The sequence below is a fragment of the Palaemon carinicauda genome, chromosome 33 (genome assembly GCF_036898095.1).
Source record: "Palaemon carinicauda isolate YSFRI2023 chromosome 33, ASM3689809v2, whole genome shotgun sequence".
Classification (NCBI taxonomy): domain Eukaryota; kingdom Metazoa; phylum Arthropoda; class Malacostraca; order Decapoda; family Palaemonidae; genus Palaemon; species Palaemon carinicauda.
In genome coordinates this window covers 12,861,751-12,875,774 of record NC_090757.1, presented here as the reverse complement: position 1 = coordinate 12,875,774, position 14,024 = coordinate 12,861,751, and the positions used below count along the sequence as shown (strand labels likewise).

The following is a 14,024-nucleotide window of genomic DNA, read 5'->3' as shown; positions in this document are numbered from 1 at the left end:
CTCAAGCTATGTCGTCCTGATGGAAGGTTGCTTCAGTAGCTTCCTTAGGGTATATATGACTACAGTAGATATTCCCAGAGAATTAAACTAAAGGTTTCACAGAATTCTAACTTCTGGTGCAAGTACCCTAAAAGTTTCCCTCTAGGATATCGTATATCAACAGGGGACACATGCATTAACACGCCACATGGCCATCTGCACCCCACATAGCGTTTACGCTTCGAGGGGGAAAGGTGGCAAGGTAACTAAGGAGCCGTTCCAAAGTTACCCTCCTTCGTTACTGTTTCGGTACTCGCAACGTAAACAAAAGTCCACCATACTGTGTGACGTCACGTCCGTCCCCATTCCTACTCCTGTAGCTTTCTACATCAGTTGGTTTTTCCCAGTGATCGATAATTATCTTTTGCATCCTTCGCCATGTCGCAACCTTCAGCCTCGCCTTCTTCTGGAAAGTTGAGTACCAGGTTCCTGTATTGTTTAAATAAGCTCTGGCCGTAAAGTAACGATTTTTTACGCTTAAATCTTGTGTTTTGTGGCAGAGCTGTGCCTTGCCCGGAGGCGCCATTTTATGATACCGCTGTTTGCCTTGCATGCTTTATTTAGTTAGCCAGAACAGCCTTCCCGGCCTTATAACGAATTAAATATCATTAGTTATTTAGTCTTCATTACTAGGAATTAGTTATATTATGCCGATGGTATTCTTCGGCGTTTTTAGTTAGTCGACCCCTACTAGACTTCTAGCCTAGCGTAGGCCGCAGCCTAGTGTTCATGTTTACTTCTGCATGATATAAGTGTTCCTAATGTTAATGTTAATGAAGATATAGGCATTTATACACATATACAAGATTCAGTGTTGCACATGTACTTTCGCCTTCTAGGGACCATACAAGGGACCGTGCCTGGTCCATCCATGTCACATCCCCTAACCCAACGTTGGGGCCCTTGTATGCTTCCTTATCTCCTGTTACCTTCGGGTAACCTCTCTCTGGATAGCTTTGCTATATCTTAGCCCCTTACCCGGAAAAGTTTTCGGGTAGGTTAGTCTAGATTGTTCTTCCCTCTTTCCTACCATAGTATATGGGGGGGCCTCGGACAGAGCCCTAGAGTACCTATCGTTCATCCCGGTCCACCCTTAGAGAACGCATTTCCCTTTAGGTATCGACTGAGACTGAAGGTGGAAGGACTCTGCCCTTCTCCCTAGACTGCTCTTGGTTGGGACACGTCCCTTCCTCCCTGTAGCCTAGCGATATGTCTTCCCAGCCCTCCTTAATCTAGAGGAAGACTCTCCTGGTTTAGGTTAGGCTTTGGGGGATTCTGTTTTATTATAGTTTAGGACAGTACACCAGTGCTGTGCCTGCTCTGAGCTAACCTACCCTAGGGTTGGAGAGCGTTTCTCTCCTACCTGGGTAGTATAGCATCTAACAGATTCCCCCACCCCTTGGGAGCTTTAGGGTTGCGACCCCTTCTGCTCCCTCAGACCCCTAACTGCCTCCCCACTCTATCCCTTTGTGTTGGCTTGCCTTCACACCCCTGTCTGATGTCCTACAATTCTTCCCCTGGGGAGAGTTGTAGATTAAGCTGTGCTCTTCTGCTTGGCTGGCCGTTCTCCTAAACTTCCCCCTCATAGTTGAACTATAGGGTAGTGCCGGCGGCCGGCCTGCCGGCGGAAGATCTCCCTCTCCTTTTTGAGTGTCCTCTGATCCTCCCTTGGATTACCGTAGGCATCCAGCCGTCTGCCGGCCCCCTGCCGCCGGATGATAGGCGTATCCCCTCCTATCATGAGAGAACTCCTTCCGGAGGGAAGCTGGTCGGGTATCGGACATTACCCTTCCCCACTCCCTCCTTATCTTTTTCTCTTCTATCATGGTGCCGGTCCACTGCCGCCTCCGCCTGCCGGCTCTAGCCGCCGACACCCCATGTGACCTTCCTACTTCAAAGGATGTTCCTATCTGAAGATTACCTAAGGCGGCAGCCGGCGGGGGCCGCCGCCCCTTACCACCGCTGCCGCCGACATCTCGGGCAACCCTCCCCTCCATCTTATGTAACCAGCTAGGTTCACCAGCGCCAACAGCCTGCCGGTTGCCGGAGGCCACTGCTGTGCCGGCGGTCGCCTTTCTAGGTGTCTCCTACCTCTCTGCTGCTCAGTATGTAGCCTTGGATAGATTCACCCCACCGGACCGGCCTCCGGTTTTCCGCCAGCCTGCCGGCGATGCCCCTGCGGCTTCCATGGACAAGCACCCCTTCCCCCGGCTGCCGGCAGTTGATCTAATACAGCCGGATAGCCTGACCACTCTTTCTTTGGTATTTCATACCTTAAAAACAATGGCTGGGGTGTATGGTTGTACAGTACAATATTTCCAGCATACTCTGTGCTTCTCAGTGCAGTCTCTTGCCGGGACCTACCCAAATAAAAGCTGATTTTATCCTATTTTCCCCCTTCTTTTCTCTAGGTTCTGAACGATTTCAGACCCTCTCCACTCTGTAGACAATTCCTTTATAAGGAAGCCTAAGTTTGGCTTACCCATAAGGATACTATTCCCTCCTTTAAAACCTCAGGTCCTAAGGAATTGACTGCAGAAAAGGTCACGGTAACTGGCTGGACGGAACTCACAAGTATGTGTCTTCCTACTTCCTTTCTAGCTCACCTATCCTGAGCTCACATAAAAACCAATTCTACAGATTAGTGAATTTTAATCTTAAGAGTAATGTAAGCCATAACTATGTCTTCCATAGAACCTCTACACACGAACGTATCTACATCCGAATTTTCCAGCATCCGAAGTAAAATTCGAGCAAATTTTTGACTCTACACCCGAATTTTATTTCGACACATGAAGTAAACATTACGCCATTGAGCGTCGAGTGCTTAGTTCTCTATTTTTGTGTGTATTGTGTGGTTGTCTTCTGTTTGGTCTGTTTTTAACAGTGCTTATTTTCTTCCTTTTCTCACATTTCCTTTTTGATTTTACCTAAAATCATGGTGCCTAAGAAGCTAAGTTTCAGTACAGGAAGAAGGCAATTCTTTCATTTGAATTGAAGCAAGAAATTATAGAAAAACATGAGGGCAGTGTGCATGTGAGTGATACTGTATGGCTAAACAATATGGCCGGAATAGGCCTATGATCTCAAGGATCATCAAGCTAAAGGCAGCCATTAAAGCAAATAACCATCGAAGGGGATAACCATTATTACAAGACATCGCAGCAATACCCTGGAAGAGATAGAACGCCTTTTGTTGATAGGGATAAAGGACAAAGAGATTGTTGGCAACGATCATTTGTGAGAAGGGCCAGCGTGATGAACAGAAAGAAAGGAAAAAGTGAAGCAAAGAAAACCATGATAGCATTAACAAGCTCTTTTAAATAAGACTTCTCTCTTTTTCTGTTTCTCTCTAAACATAGCATTAACATTTTCTTTAAATAAAACTCTCTCTCTCTCTCTCTCTCTCTCTCTCTCTCTCTCTCTCTCTCTCTCTCTCTCTCTCTCTCTCTCTCTCTCTCTCTCTCTCTCTCTCTTCTTCGCTATTATAGTGTTAGATGCGTCTATTATTTTTTTTTCCGAGAGAGAGAGAGAGAGAGAGAGATTAAACAAATATGTGTTTAGAGTACATATGATTTTTAACAGTGTCAACGAGTTCAAAAACAATTAAATGAAACTAAGAAAGTAATAACAGCTAATCTGAATTCCTTTATTAACTAAAACAAATATTGATACAAACACACTCGTGTGCTTATGCACCGAGACGCATCACCTGGTCCCTGGATAAGATGCTCCATTTTGCCTCTAACCTGGATAACGAATCTTGCCCTCTGAAAGACTTGACTCAAAAAGTGATCTTCCTTTTTGCTCTCGCCTCGGGAGCCTGAGTCAGTGAAATAGTGGCATTATCAAGAGAAGAGGGCCAGATACAGTTTGCCGACACGGGGGAACTTACCCTCTTCCCCAACCCCACGTTTCTCGCTAAAAATGAACTTCCCACCAAAAGATGGGGCCCTTGGAAAATCTGCCCACTGAAGGAAGATGTCTCTCTATGCCCAGTGGAGAGCCTTAAGGTCTATCTTCAAAAAACTTCAGATTTTGGCGGAGGACAACTCTTTAAAGGAGAAACTTCGGGTAGTGACCTGTCACTAAAACAACTAAGAGCGAAAATCACCTACTTTATTCGCAGAGCGGATCCTGTCAGTACACCTGCAGGTCATGATCCTAGGAAAATTGCCTCTTCCCTGAACTTTTCCCAAGGAATGGATTTTGAAAGCCTTCGATCCTTCACAGGCTGGAGGTCACCTAGAGTATTCTTCAAACACTATGCGAAGCAGGTGCACGAAATAAAACGATTCGTGGTAGCAGCAGGTAGTGTGATGAAACCGGCTGTTTAGTGCTGCGTAGAACAGTGAAGTTTTTTCGGGACTTTAACTCAAACGGGTGCCTGTGTTGACCCTAGTGCGATACATAGTGATTTCAAAGGACACTTAGTGTCACTAATAGACTGTTCTTCATCAAGATGAAGTGACATAGATTCTTACACGTGTGCCATATGTTCTTGGACATGAAGTGTATAATGATTTTAAAGACTGGCATTCCCCTGGGAACTTGTGCTTAAAAGGCAAAATATTTCCCTTTCAGATTCCACATCACTGTCTTACTGAAAATCTATGTCAATTATCCAATATTATCATTGTAAATAATTTTCCATATTTCCATGCAATTTTCAAAAATAATTATTTTATTTACCATACACATCTGATTTTGCTATCTTTCATATGAAAATAAATTGCTGTTCTTGTTTTATTTGCTCCTATTTCTATGGTTAATTATAATTATTAATATACCTACTACCTAATATACACTCATCTAATGGTATAAATTTGTTCCTACACAAATATTTACCCTTCTGACCTGTCTTGAGACAGGCACGATTTCTTATCCAGGTGAGTCTTTCCTAGTCAGATTACTTTGAGATATTCCTCTTGTCCTATTAGGACCTTCCCTGCCAGGGGGGCTGGAAGCCAGGTCATTGTAATGCCACTGGTAATGACATTTAACGGAGATGTCACGGTCTCTTCGGTCACCACCAGACCGCAGGAATATTAGTTGAAGTAGAAGGCACTTGAAATGGGAAATATCCACGATACATTAATTCTCTAGTACACTTCCATCAGGACGACATGGCTTGAGCCCAAAAATCTATTTTTGGGTGAGATGGCCATGTCGTCCTGATGGACCCGCCCAACTGTTCCAGTTCAGCCTGCCAGGCCCCTCCCTGCTATACTGTATCACGGAAGCCGGTAGAAAGCTGGACTTAGGAATGAGGACGGACGTGAAGTCACACAGTATGGCGGACTGTTTGTTTACGTTGCGAGTACCGTAACAGTAACGAAGGAGGGTACCTTTAGAACGGCTCCTCAGTTACCTCGCCACCTTTCCCCCTCGAAGCGTTAACGCTATGTGGGGTGCAGATGGCCATGTGGCGTGTTAATGCATGCGTCCCCTGTTGATATACGATATCCTAGAGGGAAACTTTTAGGGTACTCGCACCAGAAGTTAGAATTCTATGAAACCTTTAATTTAATTCTCTGGGAATATCTACTGTAGTCATATATACCCTAAGGAAGCTACTGAAGGAACCTTCCATCAGGACGACATGGCCATCTCACCCAAAAATAGATTTTTCGCTTCGCTCAAAATCCGTTTTAGAGAACCACGTTAGGTTTGTCTCTTCTAAAATTGCATAAACAATTGGCTTATTGAGAGTCTTTTAAGATTTTCAGTGATCAATATATTATGAAAAAGTGTTCTAATTCTTTCATTCTACCTTGTTTCGAGTAATGTTCTCCTGTCTGGTCTTCAGTTGCCGATTCTCATCTTGACTCGTTGGACAGAAACTTATGCTCTATTAAATTTCTTATTCCCAATCTATATATTAATCTCTGGCATAGTCATTCAACAAATTTGTTATGCATGTTGCATAAGATTTTTCATAATTCTGACCATCCCTTGCATTCACATCTTCCTGGACAGTACCATCCTGTTCATAATACTTGGAATGCAGTTAATCCTACTAGGTAAGCCTTCTCCACCAAGAGCTAAATACTACACAGTATTCTAGAAGTCTTATTCCACTGTGATCAAGTTATGGAATGATCTTCCTAATCAGGTAGTTGAATTGGTGGAACTTCAAAAGTTCAAAGTTGCAGCAAATGTTTTTATGATGAACAGGCTGACATATCTCTTTTTATAGTTTATATATGAAAATTATGTTTTAATATTGTTAATGTTCATAAAATATTATATGCTTTTAATTGTCCATTAATTCTCTTGTAGTTTACTTATTTGCTTATTTCCTTTCCTGACTAGGTTATTTTTAACCTGTTAGAGCCCTTGGCCTTATAGTATCCTGCTTTTCCAACTAGGTTTGTAGCTCAGCTAATAATAATAATAATAATAATAATAATAATAACGATGATGATGATGATGATGATGATGATGATGATGATAATAAAAATAATAATAATAATTAAAGAAGAAATAATTAATTTTCAAGTTTGGGAGTTTTAAATAATCAATAAATAGATATTCAGTTATATACATTTTCAATTAATTAATAAGTCACAACTTTACTATTTCTATTACATGAAAAACAACTCTATTTACCCAATTCTAATACCCATAAGCAGCATATGGTAAGATGAAAGTTCATCATCATCATCATCTCCTCCTACGCCTATTGACGTAAAGGGCATTGGTTAGATGTCGCCAGTCGTCTCTTCAATACTTCTCCATTCATCATCTCCTACTTCACACGTCATAGACCTCAGCCATGTAGGACTGGATCTTCCAACTTATCTAGTGCCTTGTGAAGCCCAATTAAATGTTTGGTAAACTAATCTCTCTTGGGGAATAAGAAGAGCATGACCAAACTATCCCCATCTACCACTCCCCATGATCTCATCCACATATGGTACTCGAGTAATCTCTCTTATAGTTTCGTTTCTAATCATGTCCTACCATTTCACTCCCAATATTCTTCTGAGGGTTTTGTTCTCACGTCTACACAATCAGTTGGATATTGTTTTATTGTCATTCCTTGACTCATTTCCATATAGTAACACTTACCTTACTAAACTAATATATAGCCTGATCATTATATGTAATTTCAGGTGATTTGATTTCCAAATTTTACTTAATCTTGCCATTGTCTGATATGCTTTTTTCAATCTTTCATTAAATCCAATTCTAGTGACCATAGTTCCCAAATTTTTAAATGATTCTACCTCATTGATCCTTTTTCCTTCTAATGATTCTTCATATTCCATTCTCATCATTTCTGTCTTTCTTCTCATTATCTTGAGCCCAACCTCCTGTGATATTTAATGCATTCTTGTAAGTAAGCATTCCAAATCCTGTGGTGTTCTGCTAATAAGGACAGCATCATCTGCATACCCTAGGTCAGTTAATTTCTTATTACCAATACAGTCCAATCCTTCTTCACCATCCCCAACTGTTCTATGCATTACAATGAAAGTGAAATCATAAAATATCAAAGTACTTACTTTTTCAGTGTGATTATAAAGAAGATGAAGCATGTATTGATCCACAGGTCTAAGGGAACTCACAGGAAGATTATGTTGGCTGGGCTGGTAATCACCCAAGGCTGATAAAAGAAATCTCAGGGTCAACCTCACTTTCTGCACTTGCTTACTACAGGAGTCTAAGATATTTTTTCCAACCTTTATCATACTTGTATTTGTAACATGTCCTGCAACCCACCATCTGAAAGATTCAAATCGAATGAAAAAAACTTCAACATAAAACTTTTAAAACTATAAGATTTTTAGTTTATCAACCTAAACTGGATAAAAGAGGCAAAGGTGTAATTACTGGTCTCTTAAGTTAAAGCTGTTTCAATCCTATCCAATAAGGATTTAAATACAAGAGCAATATTCTATCCATGGATGGATAACTCCTATATATAGCTTTATTAATCAAGAGAAAAAGAACTTAAACCAAAAATAGCTGAATTCTTCATGCAAAGATCCAAACTCTTCTGACAACTATGTAGTGTTGTCTAGCAATCCAAAAATTGATCAGTTTCTCCCTTTTCTATGTTTAAACACTTAACAGCTGTGAAAATATTCCTATACTTCTATTTTTCTTGACTGGTTCACAAGACAAGTTCATGCGTCTATCAGTGTTTTTTATAATGATTTTTTCTATCTTTAGACAAAGGGTTAAAAGGGGCATTTAGTTTTCATTAATTGCCATCTGCATAAATGATATTTTCATTATAAGATAAAATTTTTAACATACTTACCCGCTGGTTATATAAAAATGGCTTTAGTCCCTGACGTCCGGCAGAAATTCAAAAACTCGCGGCAATCGCAGATAGAGTTGCCAGGTGTACACTAGCACCCTCACGGGAGATAAGCCGAACTTTTCCATCCATCACCAGATCTTCCATGCCCATAGGTCTCTAGAGGGGAGGAGGGTGGGATTATAAGTTAACCAGCGGGTAAGTATGTTCTAAAATTTATTTATTATGAAAATATAATTTTTAAACATTAAACTTACCCGCTGGTTATATAAAAATGGCTGATTGACACCCTTGGTGGAGGGTCAGAGAAAGCAACATAGTTGGAAATTCACTTAAGAGTTAAATAAAACAAGCTTAAGGGTTCGTACCGGTTAAGGAAGCTGACTTCAATGATTCTCTGCCTCATTCTGTCTGCTATCCTTATGAGATCCAGCGGTCCACCCAGGGGGCTGAAGATCTCTAGGAGCTGTCAAACGGGTAATAACCTCTATGCTGACAGGACCTCAATTAATACTGTTGTTCCGGGTGCTCTCAAGGAATAAAATGACCACCTGACTACATCAAAGATTGCGGAAGACTGTCGACCAATCTCCACATACAACCATAAAAATATATACTAGTTCTAAGAGGAGAAAAAGGGTACTAGGGATTACGGGAGCGTAGTGGTAGATCCTTCACCTACTACTGCATTCACTGCTATGAATGGTCCCAAAGTGTAGCAGTCCTCATAAAGAGTTTGGACACGTTTCAAATAATGTGATGCGAATACAGATTTACTCCTCCAAAAGGTTGTATCCATGATGCTTTGTAGAGAACAATTTTGTTTAAAAGCTACAGAAGTTGCCACAGCTCTAACTTCATGATTCTTTACTTTAAGTAGCTTAAGGTCTGCCTCACCACAGTGTGTGTGAGCCTCTCTAATTAAAAGTCTTATAAAAAAGGATAAGGCATTTTTAGACATAGGTAACGCAGGCTTCTTGACTGCGCACCAAAGAGCTTCTGAATTGCCTCTTAGATCTATAGTTCTGTCCAGATAGAACTTCAATGCTCTAACAGGACACAGAACTTTCTCCAACTTTTCACCCACCATATCAGAGAATCAGAGAGATTAGAAATCTCGAAAGATTTAGGCCATATGGCTTTCCCGTTTCTGAAGCCAATGTTCTTGCTAGAAGCGTGAACTTCACTGACTCTCAGCTGTTGCCAGACTTACTAAGAAAAGAGTCTTCAAAGTTAGATCTTTAAAAGAAGCTGAGTGTTAAGGCTCGAATCTGTCACTCAGGAGGAATTTTAATAACATCTAAATTCCAGGCTGGTGATTCCTACTGACGCTTCTTAGAAGTTTCCAAATATCTGAGAAGATCTTGAAGGTCTTTGTTATTTGAGAGATTTAAATTCCTGTGCCTGAAGACAGCTGCCAGCATACTCCTGCACCCCTTGATGGTCGAGGAGGAAAAGTTATGCTTTCTTCTAAGCTCTAAGAAGAAATCGGCAATTTGCGTTACAGAGGTACTGGATGAAGAAACTGAGTTAGCTCTACACCATTCTCTAAAAACCTCCCACTTGGACTGATAAATATTGATGATAGAAGTCCTCCTTACTCTAGCAATAGCCTTGGCTGCCTCCTTCGAAAATCCTCTAGATTTTGCGAGTTTTTCGAGAGTCTGAAGGCAGTCAGACGTAAAGCTTGGAGGTTTAGATGGTTTCTTGCCAAGTGAGGTCATTTGAGAAGATCTATTCTCAATGGTAGGCTTCTTGGAATGTCCACCATCCATTCCAGTACCTCTGTGAACCAACTTCTTGACGGCCAGAAGGGTGCTACTAGGGTCAACCTGGTTCCCTCGTGCGACACAAACTTTTGTAACACCTTATACAGCACTTTGAATGGTGGGAACGCGTACACATCCAGGTGCGACCAATCCATCGGGAACACGTCTATGTGAGTCGCTTCAAGGTCCAGAACAGGTGAGCAATATGTTTCTTGCATACATCCAGATGCAACGTCCACTCCATGGGAAGAACTTGATTCCTCCTGCTGAGGCTGTCTGCCATCACGTTCTTCTCTCCCTATATGAATCTTGTCAACAAGGATATCTTTCTTTCTTTTGCCCACACGAGAAGAGTCCTTGCTATTTCGTAAAGCGACCTCGAGTGAGTCCCGCTTTGTTTTGCTATGTAAGCCAATGCTGTGGTGTTGTCGGCATTGACTTGTACTACTTTGTTTAAAACTAACTTCTTGAAACCTTTGAGGGCCAACAGGACTGCCAACAGCTCCTTTTGATTGATGTGGAGGCTTCCTTGTTCCCTTGTCCACAGACCTGAGATCTCTGACTTTCCCAGTGTTGCTCCCCACCCCAAGTCCGAGGCGTCGGTTCTTTTGCTCCAACGAGAGACCTCCCTAAAGTCTGTTTAGGTTGTTCCACCACTGAAGGCATTTTCTTATGGGTTCCGTAAGGCTAATGCTTTCCTTGTTGAGGCTGTCCTCTTTTTTTCAATGGTAATTGAGATGGAACTGAAGGGGCCGTAGGTTTAGTATCCCCAGAGACACAAACTGTTCCAGTGAAGAGAGGATTCCCAGGAGACTCGTCCACTCTCTTACTGAACAGACGTCTTCCTTTAGAAAAGCACAAAGTTTTAGGAGAGCTAGTTGTATCCTTGCAGGTGATGGAAAAACCTGAAAAGTCAGACTCTGAATCTCCATCCCTAAATAAGAGAATCTTCTGGGATGGAATCAGTTGGGACTTCTCTGAGCTCACAAGAAGTCCTAGCTCTTCTGACAGACTTAATGTCAGACGTAGATCCTCCAAATAGCGATTGAAAGAGGGGGCTCTTAGGAGCCAATCGTCCAAGTACAAGGAGGCTCTGATGCCTCTTGAATGGAGCATACTCGCCACATTCAACATGATCTTTGTGAATACTAGAGGGGTGGTGTTGAGGCCTGAAACTGGAAGACCTCCTTCCTGTACACGAACCTCAGGTAACGTTTGCAACTTGGATAGATCAGGACATGAAAGTAAGCATCCTGGAGGTCTAATGAGACCATCCAGTCGCCCTTCCTTACTGCTGCAAGCACAGTCTTCTGAGTCTCCATTGAGAACTTTGTCTTCGGGACGTAGCTGTTGAGGATACTTACGTCCAGGACCGATTTCCATTCCCCGAGTTCTTGGGAACCAGGAATAAGCGGTTGTAAAATCCTGGTGAGATCTAAGTCCTGCACCCTCTCTATTGCCTTCTTTTCTAGCAAGAGAGACATTTGAAGCTGCATGGCCTGTTCTTTCATTCCTCCTTGTATCTGGCAGAGAGATCCACAGGGTCTATAAATAACAGAGGTTTTGAGATGAACGGGATCTTGTAACCCTCCTTTAAAACAAGAACGGACCAATGTTCCGCTCCCCTTCTCTCCCAGGCTTGCCAGAAGTTGTTTAGCCTGGCCCCCACTGCTGTCTGAAGGCAAAGGCAGTCAGACTTTGCTTCGGCCAGACCTAGAACCTCTCCTTCTAGACCTCCTCCCATCGGGTCTCAAGCTACCCCTACCGAAAGACTTTCCACAAAATGGCTGTGAAGCTTGAGGAAAGGAAATATCTTCCTTCGGTCTACGGGCAGAGAAGGAAATTGGAAGAACCTTCTGTAATGAAAGTAGGGTAATACTTGGTGATAATTTCCAAGCTTTATTCAACACATTAGCAAACTACCATATCTGTAACAAAGAAAGGCAACAATGAATACAGTATCAACATAAATGCACATGTTAACACAAACACATAATTTATGAAAATCATGCTATAAAACATTAACATAGGAAGAACAAAACAATAAACAAAACAATATAAATACTCAAACATTGACAGTAAGAAACAGCTAAGACCAACTGATATTATCACACCTTCCTTGCTGTCTTGGATACTAAGTCATAAATAGCCTTCTGGGTTGAGGCAGCGGCAACTTCCTTTACTAGTTCCTGAGGGAATAGAGAAGGAGAAAGAGGCGCATAGAGCAATTCTGACCTCTGGAACGGAGTGATCCCCATGGAGAGAAAAGAGCATATAGTTGCCCTCTTCTTAACGACCCCGGCTGTGAACAGCGCTGCTAACTCATTCGAGCCATCTCTAACTGCTTTATCCATGCATGACATTACATGTTTAGAGTTACCAGTTTCAGAATCTTTCATTGCAGAAACCTTCTTCCCCAAGGCCCAAGAGACCAATCAAGAAAGTTAAACACTTCAAATGCTCTGTAGATGCCTTTGAGGAGATGATCAAACTCAGACATAGCCTATGAGATTTTAGTCCTTCTCATAGTCAAACGATGAGAAGAATCCACTAAACTCGAGAAGTCACCTTGGGCAGAGGCAGGAACTCCCAAGCCGAGGACTTCTCCTGTCTCGTACCATATGCTAGACTTGGAAGCTAATCTGGCCGGGGGAAAAGCGAAGCCTGTTTTGCCTAGGACTTTTTTAGATTGCATCCAAACACCCATTAATTTTAATGCTCTCTTTGAAGAACTAGAGAGTACCATCTTAGTAAAAATCGATGCTCTTGCTGTTTTTCCTAAGGTAAACTCCGAAGGAGATGAACGTGGGGCTACGGGAGCAAAGTGATCCGGAAATAATTCCGTAAAGAGGTTGACAGAGTGTTGTGGTGTTTTATTCTCTTCTCCCTTCGAAATAACATCCAAAGGCTCATCCGGAGAGAAATGATCATCCGGTTCTTCTTCCATAAGAATTCCAGCCGCCATAGTAGCGTTTTGTTCAGAAAGATGACGCTCGCGAACATAAGCATTAGCAATGTGGTGCGCACGATCAAACCGTTCGGTATGGCTGTTCACATGACGTTTGCTAACCTTGCGTTCGACGTCACGTCCGACTGCATTTCGAACAGTATCTGACTGACGCTGGACGTCACGGTTTGACTGAAGTTCGATGTCACGAGGTTGTCGCTCGACGTCATGTTTAGCTTGACGCCCGGCGTCACGCTCAGCTGCCTGGCGATCGTCGCCGCGCTTGGAAGGCTTACGCATCTATTGTTTGGTAACAATAGAAGCAAGAACTCGATGGGATATAGAAGCCTTATCACGCTGTTCAACATTGCATTTGCTGGTAGGCTGCCTGTGCGACAACGCGTCATGATCGGAATCATGACGAACTACCGCTTTGTCACAGCAGGCTGATAAGAATGCATAAAAGATGATAGCTGTCGCTTCATGTCTAGCAGCATAGACCAATTAGGATCAATAATAGGTGACACAGGCGAAGAAACTTCGATCTCAAACTCGCCTTCCTCATCGCTTACATAACGCTCCGCATTTTCAGGAGACGGAAACCAGTCTGGCGGAAGTGGCGGTGCATGTACCGTAACACCAGACTCAGGAACAAGATCCGTATCAGTCTGAACTAAACCTTTGTCAACTTCTGACATCCTGTCAGGACGTTTTGCAGGAGAACCTTCGACAGACGACTAAAAACGGTCTGGAGAGTCCCAATGGCTACAGCCAGGTGCTTGCGGTGACGAATTGCGCCGCTGAGCCACTACCTCCGCTTTTCTCTTAAGAGGTCTGGAAGCATGACGCCAGACCTTGCCGTGCGTAGCATCATCCGGAGATGAAGATAATAAACTAACCTCACCTTTCCCATGGTAAGGGTGAGCGACCTGCGATGCGACAACAGGTATGCTCGAGGGGACGTCTGCGCGAGCAATGATGCTTCTCGTTCCCTTTC

The 14,024-nt window shown here is 42.6% G+C and overlaps 1 protein-coding gene across 1 annotated transcript in view; it reads right to left on the bottom strand.

Annotated features, from left to right (window-relative positions):
- IleRS-m (Isoleucyl-tRNA synthetase, mitochondrial) overlaps nucleotides 1-14,024 on the bottom strand; it is a 223,961-nt gene that overhangs the window by 40,793 nt on the left and 169,144 nt on the right. Inside the window, exon 14 of the mRNA XM_068356756.1 lies at nucleotides 7,551-7,770. Coding sequence (XP_068212857.1) covers nucleotides 7,551-7,770 — 220 coding nt within the window. The remainder of the gene's footprint in view (nucleotides 1-7,550; nucleotides 7,771-14,024) is intronic.